The sequence below is a fragment of the Rhinichthys klamathensis genome, unplaced genomic scaffold, assembly GCF_029890125.1.
Source record: "Rhinichthys klamathensis goyatoka isolate OS25496 unplaced genomic scaffold, OSU_Roscu_1.1 h1tg000656l_1, whole genome shotgun sequence".
In the NCBI taxonomy this organism is placed as follows: domain Eukaryota; kingdom Metazoa; phylum Chordata; class Actinopteri; order Cypriniformes; family Leuciscidae; genus Rhinichthys; species Rhinichthys klamathensis.
In genome coordinates this window covers 3,452-16,869 of record NW_026607099.1, presented here as the reverse complement: position 1 = coordinate 16,869, position 13,418 = coordinate 3,452, and the positions used below count along the sequence as shown (strand labels likewise).

The window sequence follows — 13,418 nt, the reverse complement described above, 5'->3', positions numbered from 1 at the left end:
TCTCTTTATCTGTCTTTCTTCTGTTCATTCTCTCTTCTGTCACATGCTCTCTCTCTCTCTCCTTTTGCAACAAGTCATTAATTCTCCTCCTTCTTTCTGTTGTCTCCATTTCTCTCTATTTACCTCTTTCACTTTCTCTAAGAGCTATCTGTCAGTCATCTTTTCTTCCTCGTTTCTCTTCAATCCTGTCTTTTTTCACCCCTCCTCTTCTTTATACATAATCGTCTCTCAGTTTCTCCTTCAATACTCTCTGTTTGACCCTCTACTTTATCGTTCTTTAAATATGTTTGCTTTGCTTTTGCCTCCTTCTTGGATGTGAATTGTGTGGGCACCGTCAGCTCAGAAATATGGTATGGGTGCAGTTAAGCTGTTCTTTAATGTGAAACCAAGCCAATATTATTTTATATTTGCTGCCCATAGAAGACTTGAGAGGATACCAAATAATGCTGGGCTGATCCTCCACGCGCAGACAGGCTTGATGTTGCCCAGAGGCCCAGAACTCCAGGTTTATTTCACAGCTGCAGACAGGTGAGACAGTCTATCTGTGTTATAAGTGGATTTAAAGCTTCTTCAGTTCAGAAGTTCAGTATTATAAATGAAAACATTAATAGAGTAAATTCTGCATTCAGTTCTTCATGATGAGATTTGAGGATTGTAGATCTATCATCTATGCACCCTATATGCCTCATACATATTTAAAGAGTCAGAGTTAGTTTCGGTCCTTGATTGGCCAACATTCAAAGAGTGCCGTTATAAGGCTGTCAGTCTGTGCATTAGTGGGGATTTTCCAGTGAGTCTTTCTGCAGGTTTACATCGTTTCGCCAGTAGGTCGCAACAAGTCAAGTAAGTCACTTAAAGGGTTTGTTCACCCTAAAATGAAAATTATGTCATTAATGACTCTCCCTCATGTCGCTCCAAGCCTGTAAGACCTCCGTTCATCTTCGGAACACAGTTTAAGATATTTTAGATTTAGTCCGAGAGCTTTCTGTCCCTCCATTGTAAATGTATGTCCGGTATACTGTCCTTGTCCAGAAAGGAAATAAAGACATCATCAAAGTAGTCCATGTGACATCAGTGGGTTAGTTAGAATGTGTTGAAGCATCGAAAATACATTTTGGTCCAAAAATAAGAAAAACTAGGACTTTATTCAGCATTGTATTGTCTTCCGGTTCTGTTGTGGATCCGCGTTCAGTGCCGCCGCTGACGTGTGTCTGGTGTGTGTGTGTGTGTGTGTATTCTGGTTCTGTTGTGGATCCGCGTTCAGTGCCGCCGCTGACGTGTGTCTGGTGTGTGTGTGTGTGTGTGTATTCTGGTTCTGTTGTGGATCCGCGTTCAGTGCCGCTGCTGACGTAAGACGCTGCTGACGTGTGTCTGGTGTGTGTGTGTGTGTGTGTGTATTCTGGTTCTGTTGTGGATCCGCGTTCAGTGCCGCTGCTGACGTGTGTCAGCAACTAACCCACTGATGTCACATGGACTACTTTGATGATGTCTTTATTTCCTTTTTGGACAAGGACAGTATACCGGACATACATTTCCAATGGAGGGACAGAAATCTCTCGGACTAAATCTAAAATATCTTAAACTGTGTTACAAAGATGAACGGAGGTCTTATGGGCTTGGGAAGACATGAGGGAGAGTCATTAATGACATAATTTTCATTTTTGGGTGAACTAACCCTTTAAACAATCGTTCAATGCAGCTGCATCCGAAATCACATATATAGTTGGCAAAAAACAGTATGTGACAAAAGAACTAGGCTATGTCTGAATTCACAGTTCTCATAAGATAAGCAAATAATACCAGGATGGCCTACTTCTTCCGGTGAGATTCTGAAGTGTGCATATGATGGACACTTTACTATCCCATGAGGCCACGGGAGAGGCTTTATGAATGGCAGTGAAGCAACGCAACTAATGGTGTTAGGTCACATGATAATGACAACATGACAAATGTAGTACGACCAGATTGCATTCATACTACACACATTCATACTATATAGAACAAACTTTTTTAGTGGTCGTGAAGTAATTACGTACTTATTCAAAATAAGTACCCACTCGAGAGTATGAGATTTCTGATGCAGCTGAATCACTGAATCATTCATTAAACTGTTCAAAAACACTGATTTATTCAGCAATAAAACATTTGGCTGTCTTTACAAGTGACTCGTTAGATCATTCTCTAAACCGTTTTGATAAAAAAACTGCTGATATGTTCTGGAATTAATCAAGCGACTTTCTTTATGAGTGAGCCATTGAATCATTTATTCAACCGATGTGTTCAAAAGCACTGATTCATTCGAAAAGTAAATATTTGACTGTCTTTATAAGTGAGTCATTGGATCATTCTCTCAACTGATTCGTACAAACTGCTGATTCATTCATGAACAAATAAAGTGACTGTCCTTGTGTGTGACTGAATCATTCATTAACCTGTTCATTCAAAAACATTGATTTATTAGAAAACAAAGTAAGGCACTGTCTTTATGAGTCGCTGAATAATTTATTCAACCAATTTGTTCAAAAATGCTTATTCAGGAAAGCCACAATTGCATGTCTTTATGACTGAGTCATTGGATCAACATCTCAACCGATTCATTTAAAACCGAGAAAAATCAAGAATGAATAAATTGATTGTCTTGATGGAGCAAAAAACAGACCAAATGTTAGTCAATATTAGCTTCTTATTTATTTAAATGTTTGCAGTCATGCTGTTCTTGAATATTTAGTTTCTGTTTCTAAAACTAGTCCTAAGGAGTTACCACCACACACTCTTGAGTCTGACACTGACTGATTTCATTTCTTTTCTGCGAGCTGTGCTTAGTTTTGCAATTCATTGCATCTTGGTTATGCAAAAGGAACCATAATCCTTAATTACGGTACACTTTGATTCAGTCATAAGTTGCAACACAACCAAATGTCTCTGGATGGCCATAATGACTCTGTAAATGTTTGACAAACAGGAAAAGAAGTTTCACATTGATCAAACATACGTCAGTACATTTTTCCCCTCTAGTTTGTACAATCTGCCAATATCCAATAGGTCACCATAACCTCTGAGAAATCATTTTTCTTTGCCGCCGCTGCAGGACACTGACTCGTCCTTTGTAGAACATTGGCAAGTGTAAAAGATTGATGCTTTGATTTAACAAGGAATTGAAAGTCTTGAGAAATTGCCATTTGCTAAATAATTCTTTTCTGCCCGAGGTCCTATACCTTTTATGGCTTAATATATATGAGAAGGAAGATGAGAGGAGGAAATAAAAGAGGTGAAGTCCTGTCTGGGACCATTTTTCCTGCAGTCGCGTCTGATAGTTATGAATTCTGCCAGTAATGACGGGATGAATCATGTCAAAGAGCTCACCTTTGAATGTTAGCATAAAGAAGCAGCTTACTCATAATGCCGGTAAAGACTTCACAAATAGAAAAGCAGAAAGCAATCAGCACTGTTGCCAATCTATGATTTTGAGGACATTTTGGCAGAAATGAAAAGATGTCTATTTATAAAATTCAAAACTGTAAAGAGGTGAAACTCATGTTTATGCAATTGCTCCTCGATGAACAAATTTTCACCATCATGCAGAAAAGAGAACAATGTGCTCAAGTGTCCCTACAGCTGATATGCTCCCTAATTCAATTTTCACCCCTACACGATCCCATTTTGTCCCATTAGGGTTGGGATGCATGTGGTGCATTATACAAGCTCATCATATGAGTCTGAGCGGTGACCCATCAATCTTCACCAAACTATGTCAAATTGACGCGTGCATTGAGACAGCAATAAATAAACATATTTTATCCCAGTTCAACAGAACTTTCATCACAAAAAAAAAAAAACATATTTCTATGATGTTCGAGTTTAGTTTACCTTTTTGAGGTCCATTATTGAAATATGGTCCTGCCGAAACTCCACAGTTCATCGCATTTATTATTGTCTGGCACTAATAGGTAATGTTGGATTACCCAGCTCTTGTAATAACATTAGAGCAACGTGTTTGTTTCCCAGGTGTGACGAAATGGCCGGTTTGGACTTACACACCATTGCAACCATTCAATGAACCCGCTTTTCCTTAAGACCCTTTACTGAGCTGCTCTGCGTGAGGGGAGATGATGAGCCATGCATGCTATTAAAAAGTGTTCAGTCAGCAATAATCCGATTCATGCCTTCATTTATTTGATAGTGGAACTTAATGTCATTATATAGTGACCTCTCATGAAAGACATCTGACTATTGTGGAAGGATACAAGCTCTAAAGTGCATAATGATAGATAGATAGATAGATAGATAGATAGATAGATAGATAGATAGATAGATAGATAGATAGATAGATAGATAGATAGATAGATAGATAGATAGATAGATAGATAGATAGATAGATAGATAGATAGATAGATAGATAGATAGATAGATAAGATAGATAGATAGATAGATAGATAGATAGATAGATAGATAGATAGATAGATAGATAGATAGATAGATAGATATTTTAGACAGAGGATGGATGGATGGATGGATGGATGGATGGATGGATGGATGGATGGATGGATGGATAGATAGATAGATAGATAGATAGATAGATAGATAGATAGATAGATAGATAGATAGATAGATAGATAGATAGATAGATAGATAGATAGATAGATAGATAGATAGATAGATATTTTAGACAGAGGATGGATGGATGGATGGATGGATGGATGGATGGATGGATGGATGGATGGATGGATGGATGGATGGATGGATAGATAGATAGATAGATAGATAGATAGATAGATAGATAGATAGATAGATAGATAGATAGATAGATAGATAGATAGATAGATAGATAGATAGATAGATAGATAGATAGATAGATAGATAGATAGATAAATATTTTAGACAGAGGATGGATGGATGGATGGATGGATGGATGGATGGATGGATGGATGGATGGATGGATGGATGGATGGATGGATGGATGGATGGATAGATAGATAGATAGATAGATAGATAGATAGATAGATAGATAGATAGATAGATAGATAGATAGATAGATAGATAGATAGATAGATAGATAGATAGATAGATAGATACTGAGGGAAAGACTCTTCCAGTAGTGCTTCTGTCTTCTGCTCTGGCATGGGCACATTCAACCAACGCCAGCCTGTGTGTGTGTGTGTGTGTGTGTGTGTGTGTGTGTGTGTGTGTGTGTGTGTGTGTGTGTGTGTGTGTGTGTGTGTGTGTGTGTGTGTGTGTGTGTGTGTGTGTGTGTGTGTGTGTGTCCTTTACTTTAATTGTTTAAGATTAAATGTCACAACTGGCATTGCCTCCTCATTTTGTGTGGTTAGGAAATGTTCCAATGAGTGTTGCAAAATAAAAAATAAAAAAAGATTAAAAAAGAATTCTCAGCACTACACAAAGATCTGTGGATGATAATATATTCAGTGCCAGCAACAGAATAACATGCATTTTAATGAGATTACAAATGTAGTCGTCATCCCCTTCCAGGGACAGAATGAAATCCAATCTCATTTTCAAACTCAAAAAGGAGCAATAAAAGCGCGTTCCAGGACTCAGTCCCATTCATGCCGTCTCGGCCCCGCAGGGAACACTCGTGCTCGCTCCACCACTGCTCCACATACGCTGCTTTATTTCTCAATGTGTCAAATAGAGTTGTTTTCGTACAAGGTCTGATTTATATTGATTTTTAGAAAATCTGTACTAAATAAATAAGGGAAAACAGAACACTCCTATTTAATTTATCATATCAAAGCCGCTTTAATGCATTTAGAAATATAGCCTACCAGTGCTTGTTTTTAAATAAAAAATATTTTTTAGCCCTTTTGTAGGGCTATACTTCAGGTTTTAATTAGGCCTATATATTCCTATAACTCTGAAATGCATGTTTAATGTTGGTTTGATGGCATTTTGTGTGCAAAAATATTCAAAAATACATTTAAAAATATTTGTGGAGTCAAATGTCTAGGTGCAGTAAAATATCAAAACAAAAATGGAATTTGTGCGCTAATCTTCGAAATCGAGTATACTGAGGCGTATAACATGCGGGCGGCGTTTGATATCATGAGGAAACCATTAAACAAAAATGACACATTTAGACTGTGTCAAGGTCATTGTGTGAATTAGGATAGGCCTACACATAAATGTGATCTCTTTATTTAAAAAAATTGAGTAGGCTACTTTAAAAAGTCTTGATATTCATGACTTAAAAACATCAGGATATTTTATGAATTTATTTATGTAGCCTATTACCTTGCCAAAAATGATGTAGGCCTACGTGCAAGGTAATTAGTTTAGTAGGCTACTTTTTTGCTGAAAATGTATATATATATGCGTGTATTTTAAATTGCTAAATTAATTCTCTTTTGTTTGTCACGTCGACATCTTTATTTGTCACCGACTCAAAGGCAGTCGGCTCTTGAAAAGGTTGGCTAATAATGTTTCTCGTGTTTTCAGAATAAATTCTCAAGAATTCCCTCGACTATTTTTCAGTCTGGCGGTGGTTTTCGCTCAGACAAGCGCCTTGTATGCTGAGCGCGGGACAATCAATATGAAATGACTCTCTCTGCCACCTTATTAATAATGAAACAATACGTCTTCACGTGCGCGTTCACGTGCGTTCGGAGGCACTGGGAGAGAAACTGAATCCTTTATGTGCACCTATCGGTTCTGGGCTGGCCATTATTAATTATTGCTCCTTATTAACTGATGCAGATATGAGTTATAGGCTAAATTAGATATAAAATATATTTTATAAGGGTTGCGATCAGGTTCCTACACCAATAAAAACAACACAAATCTCTTTCAAACAGTAACTGTTTTTATTTAAATACTTCTTTTTAGCAGTCTATTTTATATACCTGTATAATCAATCTGTATCTGTTAAAGTATCTCTCTTTTCATTTCACATACATCTCTTATTTTCTTGTATGGTTTTGAATATTCAGGTATTTCATATGCAACATCCCCAGAAACGAACAAACAACGAACAAACATCTTCTGAAGGCAGTGAAACGTGTTCTATGCCTTGGCAACATCAAATAAAGCTAGCAAAATTCACTTCATCCACCTATTAATGTCAAGGTCCAGATATTTTCGTGCTACGATACTGTCGGGAGAAATACAGGCCTAGTGTAATTACTGCGTCATAGGCTATAGTTATGAACCACGTGTCCTTGATGTATACTGTAGGCTACTTATTTTCTGGAGCTGCTTGTATGTTACACATTGTTATATGCAACATGGACACTGCAATGTAAAGTGTCGCCTTTATACTAGCATGTGTCCTACATAAAAAGAGACAAATATTCTTTCAATGGAATAGAATAACATTTTTGGAGGGGAACGGCAACAGTCAACTCACCTCACAGCCTTTTCATGGCTACATTTGACACTTATTTGTTCTTTAATAAATCTTTTAAATATATTATTTCTCTGTTCTCGTGTATTACATTAAATATATGCCTGTAGTCATTCCTGAGGTTTATTTATTATTTATTATTATTATTATTATTTATAGCTCCCTATATTTTTCTGAATTGGTGGTTCATCTTACCCCAGCCATCAACACATCCATATACTTGGCTTGACTAAAATAAATTTGATAAATGTAAACTAAATATTGACAAAGAGCATATAAAACAAACTGATGAGAGAATATTCCTAATATATCTTTCTATATGATGGCCGTTGAGAATGTGAAAAGCCTACAGTAATAATAATAATAATTCATTCATAACAGACGATAATGTTATAAAATACTACGCTTTCAGAAATTCAGGCCGAAACTCAATATCTGATAAATATTTCATGTAATCGACCCAGAGTCAGGCAAATGTGCTTGAGCATTCCCAGAAGACTTCTTCTTGCCATTGTCTCTTGCAAAAAAAACGTCTTGTTCTCCAGATGAAATAAGCATATAAATCCATTTGGGTGAGGATGAATTTTGATCGTCATTAATTCTTCTTCTTCTTTTATTCTTGTGTTGATGGTTTGTCTTGTGTCTTCCTCTCTCTTTCTCTCTCTCTCTCTCTCTCTTCTTCTTCTTGTTTTTTTTTCGCCCTCTCTTCTGTTCCCGTGGGTTAAAACTGCATCCACGTGACGAGCGCCGAGAGCGCGCTCAGGATGAGCGTCACGCAGAACGGAACCGCAGATCTGCTCGCGCCGTTCCCTCCCGCACACAGTTCAAACAAGCTGCCGCGAAACTCCAGGTTTCTGGACTCTTTTTTCAGCTTCTCCCACAGATCTGTGGCTCCTTCCTGACAGTCTGCCAGAGCAGTGGTCGCGCATGAGTGGAAATCATCCCAGTAACTGCAAGTCAAATGTTTCAAAATAAAGAAAATCATTATTCATGTCTGATTTGAGTCACGCTTAGGCTATTCAATCTAAACATATTATTTCCTTTTATTATTATTATGATTTTAAAAAAAATAAAATCCTAATTAGTGAAACTAAAAATAGTGGAAAGAAATATTTCTCTTTTGGTCTTTTTTCATGTGGCATAGGCTATGTGAAAAACAGTTTTTGGATTTGTATTGCTTTCAGTTTAGAAAACGCTCAATTTCGGTTTATGCATTTGTGATTTGTAAATAAAATTGAACGTCCGTTTTCATTTGTATTTAAAGCACTACAGAGAGAACATGAAGTAAACACTTAAGCATCGCATTTTATTAGAAAATCTACATCAATTTTGCATGCATTTTAATATGATTATTCAGACGGTTTGATTGTGTGCATTTGAAAAGTAAGCCTGTTTAAAAAGAAGGTTGCACCAACAAATAGCCTATATATAACGACAATTTACGATAGAATTATTAGAAGCTCTAATATAATTCATATAGTCTAATGCATGAATCCTTCTGGCAACTGCATGTTCTCATGAAGCCACGTGAAGGAGGAGAGAGGGCACGAGGGAAACCCGAGTTGTAATGCGGCTCCAAAGGGAAAATCTCCATATCACGTGACTTCTAGCGCCCTCCCCATCTCTCTCTCTCACACACACACACACACACACAACTCCCCTCCTGCGCCCCACCCCCTTCCTCCAGCCCAACACTTATTCATTTATTTCAGGAGGAACACACACCCTCATTCTAAATCCTGCATACAAATGGACATGCGCACGGTCACAAGTAGCCATGCTCCAATTAAATTAGAATAGAATAGAATAGAATAGAATAGAATAGAATAGAATAGAATAGAGCAGAACAGAACAGAACAGAACAGAATATAGTTCAATAAAATAGAATATTTCCAACAGGAAATGCTTTCAAGTCAGAAAAAAATAGTGTTACATTTCAATGTTTTGCTGGAGCTTTGGTGTGTATGGAAATGAAATTGCAGTGTCAGCCGCTTTGCACATCTCTTTTTATAGCTAGGCCTATCTAATATTGTTTAATACGAAAATATGATTAAAAACTGAATTATGCTATCTAAAATCGGGTTGGAGACTATATTTCGAAGTTCAAACAGAAATAATTTCAGGGGGGGAAATGGAGAAGGAAAGGAAGAGTATATCCAGTCCCTGTAATAAGATACTGTTGCGTTTTGATTCTCTCAGTCGCGGCTGTAAAAGAACCGGTTATTTTATAGGGCGGATCGCTTACAATAATCGTGCATTACCGCCCGATCTGATCCAATTATGGATGCTGACCTTCGGCCTTGGCGTGTAGAGATGGTTCATCTAATTGTAATTAACTGGCGAAATGTGAATAGCGCATATAGCGGCTGCACGGCTCTATTTCTGCAGTCGAATTAAACAAGGGCCCCTTGTGCCATCTGGCCCCTGTTCCCTCTCTCTCCCCACCCTCACTCACACCAGTATATTTCATCTGTTGTGTGTGTGTGTGTGTGTGTGTGTGTGTGTGTGTGTGTGTGTGTGTGTGTGTGTGTGTGTGTGTGTGTGTGTGTGCGGTTCCCTTACGTGCAGATGGTCTTAAGGTTTTCCTGCTCGTCCAGCTCCTGTGGATAGTTGGCCATGTTGTCTCCTAGTTGAAGCAGGCAGTCGGAGAAACCTTTGAACACTGTTTCACATTTCCCAGCCGCTCGAACTGCCTGCAGCAGATAGGCTGGAGAACGAGAAAGGATTATTTTTTTAATGTTGCCTATTTAAAAAAAAAAAAAAAAAAAAAACGATAAAAAAACGTTAACTTCTATCATCTGACTCTTCCAGAATAGCGTTCATTTTTTTGTAGAATTGAATTTGTTGCGACACACTCAGGCTATGCTCTTTTAGGATTTTTAATTATTAGCTGTTGTAGCCTATTTTCTGTTCTACGCTCATCTGTCAGTGTGTGTGTGTGTGTGTGTGAGTGTGTGTTCACTAGAATAATATGTGTGTTGAGCATGAGGGTGGCGCGCGTGGACAAACGATGATGTAATGGTGTACATGAGGGTGGGGTGTGTGTGGGCTTGTGTGAGGTGAGATTTTCATTCTGAGTGATTTGTACTCCCCCTCCCCTTTTTTTTACACATCTAGAAAAGAGTCTGTTTTTTGATGACAGATCTATTAGGGGGAAAATGAGAAGATTTCGACACGGATGCTTTCCTTCCCACTTCATTTCGATCTTTATGTTGGACCGGAAAGTCACAACCTGATCAATTTACCAGATATCTTTGCTTAACGAACCATTCACGCCAGTGGTTTCTCTGGTTCGTTAAACAACGGGATCTGGAATTAATTAAGTTGTTGCACTGTCCAAATCAGGCCGTGCCTCTGCCCATTAACCACAGTATAGCACACACACACACACACACACACACACACACACACACACACACACACACACACACACACACACACACACACACACACACACACACACACACACACACACCTATATGTCCCTGTCCCTACATTATATCAAATACTTTGCATATGTGTCCCTAAATTGTATGCAGTATTTACATATTGCGTCGATGCACTACAGTAATAAGATGTGCATTATGTAGTGTGTAAGTGCACTATATTATCTTCAATGCCCCTAAATTGCATTATATCCATTTCATGATATGTTCCATTATCTATTAAATATTGCATCAAAATAATTTGCTATATACAATAATTTGCTAATTTGCATGCTATATTTTCCTGTATTCTAGTATATGCATATAGCCTACCTAAAATATTTTACAGTTATTATATGATAGGCCTATGTCCCAACATTTTTGTTATACGTTGTAGCTATGTCAATTATAGGCATTACATGTCATATTATTTAATAGGCGATTGGTTATATGCATATTCTACTATCAATATACGATAAATACCAAACGAAAATAAAAATAAAGATGCAATCATGGTTGTTATTCTGTATCTATTTTTTCGTAAACTGTAAATAGTCTCTTGCTGGTGCCATGCAGATGAAGCACGGTCGTTTCGTGCATTCTTTATCGCCCACAGAATATTAAAAAAACGCATCCAACAATGACACAAAATAATGCACACTTAAGATGATTATATTAAAGTAAGGATAATATTGATTTTAGACATAGTGGATTAAATGTGTTACTGAGTAATGCCGCACAGATGAAAGCTTACATAACGAAATATCAAGCTATAACTGTGATATCGCGGACAGATCGCCCTTTTCTTCAACACGAAGCGTGTATATTCAACATTACAACCATATTCCTACAAAATACCATACCGAGACAAATTAAATGCGTAAATGCGCTGCATTGACTTATGATATCGTGCATCTTAATATTTTTTATCAAATGAATTGAAATATTCAGACCTCAACATGGCGGATATGAGGATGCGAAATACAAAGATGCTCAAACAGATAGCTATGTAAAACCATTTATTAATGGGATGCATGATTTCATATTTAAAATCTCGATGTCTTTGTTTGCTTTACTGGAATTAACAGTTACAAAAGAAAGCACTGCGAACAAACAGTGAATTATTAAACCATTTCGTTGTAGGCACGATGATCTATATTTAGAAACAACTGAGTATCTAATATAGACTCACCTATCCTACTGTACTAGTGGTCACGAGTCACGACCACTTTACTAGACCCTGTCAGTGTCAACCATAATCCGTTCAATGAAGTCAGGAGGGGGTTTATGGCAAATTAATGTAGTTCAACTAACGGAACCAGCTTTTCACCAAAAAAAATGACATCGCTACTGATTTCATCCTAATGCACAACATTTTCATCGCAGAGCCTTGCAACAGCACTAACAAGAAAGACATTTAAAAACGCACAATATTACAAGAACATGTCCTACATTCTTATGTAAATTATAAAACAACAATCGCACACCAACTAATTTTCGCGAAATTATAATTGAATTATATTGTGTGCTTTTGTAATTTGCAAAGAGACACATGGGACCGTATAAAACGCATGATGCATATATGAAACTTAGCCTTTGCAAGTCTGTTAATGCAATTGCATTAATGCATTTTCTTTCGAATTATTTTTCAATATTGTTTTGAATAATTCATTACGGAGAGGATCGGGCGGTCCCATACTTTCACCAACTTGCTCCAATACGATTTACAGGGCTTTATTTCTCGGAACAGTCTCCAACATGGAATGGAGAGGCAATGCAATATTACCCCAATGTCATGCATTTAAAATACAAGACCCAGATCTCTAGCCAGTGGCAAGCCTTTAAATCGCAGTCGGGACAGTAGCACTGCAATTAAAATATCCACCAACATAAATATACAACCAATAGGCATATAACGACATAGGCACCCTTTAATAGCCTTAACTACGAATTAGAAGTGTCAAGTTATCTATGAAAAAAAATCAAGATTAAAAAGGAAAAATCAGCCCATCCCAAAATACACTACGACAGAAATAATCTACTTACCTATTTGAACAGCAAGAAACAATGAAATATATCTTCCAGACAAAGTTAATCCCATCCTACGTCCAGAAAAACCATTGGAGTATATACAATTTTAGATAGTTGTGAGGGGAAAAGATTGTGAAGTCTGCGCGCTGAACATCGCTGTTTAGTTCTTGCAGATCTTCAGAAACTCTGGGTTTTTCCCGCTGTCGGCGAGGCGCAGAGAAGTGAAATGGTGCACCCCGTTAAGAGAAGGTGGTAATGCCTCGTGTGTGTGTTTTTTTTTCTCTCTCTCTCCCTGCTTCACGCCCACATCTCAAGCTTGACGTAAAATTCACCGTCGGACTCCCCACTTCTCTATTTTCTCATTCGCTAGACCGGGCTGGCCCTCTTCCCTTCTTCTCCCCCTCTCCACTGTACTGGCATTTCAGGGATTGCGGAGATGTCCACATATATCTGCTCTCTGGTGGTCTCACCTATACACCCTCCTGCGTGAAGCTCACACGTGGACCCGTGACCCACATATGGATGCACGTGCAGACTTCATTGCTACAGGGTGCTTAGACTGATGAATTTTGATAGATAGATAGATAGATAGATAGATAGATAGA

The 13,418-nt window shown here is 37.8% G+C and overlaps 1 protein-coding gene across 2 annotated transcripts in view; it reads right to left on the bottom strand.

The window, feature by feature from the left end:
• The window catches only part of nrn1a (neuritin 1a), a 70,419-nt gene extending 57,204 nt beyond the window's left edge, over positions 1–13,215 (bottom strand). Inside the window, exons 1-3 of one of the 2 annotated variants that reach the window (XR_008805659.1) lie at positions 12,829–13,215; positions 9,920–10,064; positions 7,184–8,307 (exon numbers count right to left, since the gene is read on the bottom strand). Coding sequence is in view for 1 of the 2 variants with exons in the window: in XM_056241600.1 (XP_056097575.1) it covers positions 8,079–8,307; positions 9,920–10,064; positions 12,829–12,883 (429 nt within the window). In the remaining variant the exon portion in view is untranslated. Of the gene's footprint in view, positions 1–6,795; positions 8,308–9,919; positions 10,065–12,828 lie in introns of those variants that run through there. The other variant, XM_056241600.1, reaches the window with a different exon arrangement.
• Positions 13,216–13,418: the final 203 nt, after the last annotated feature.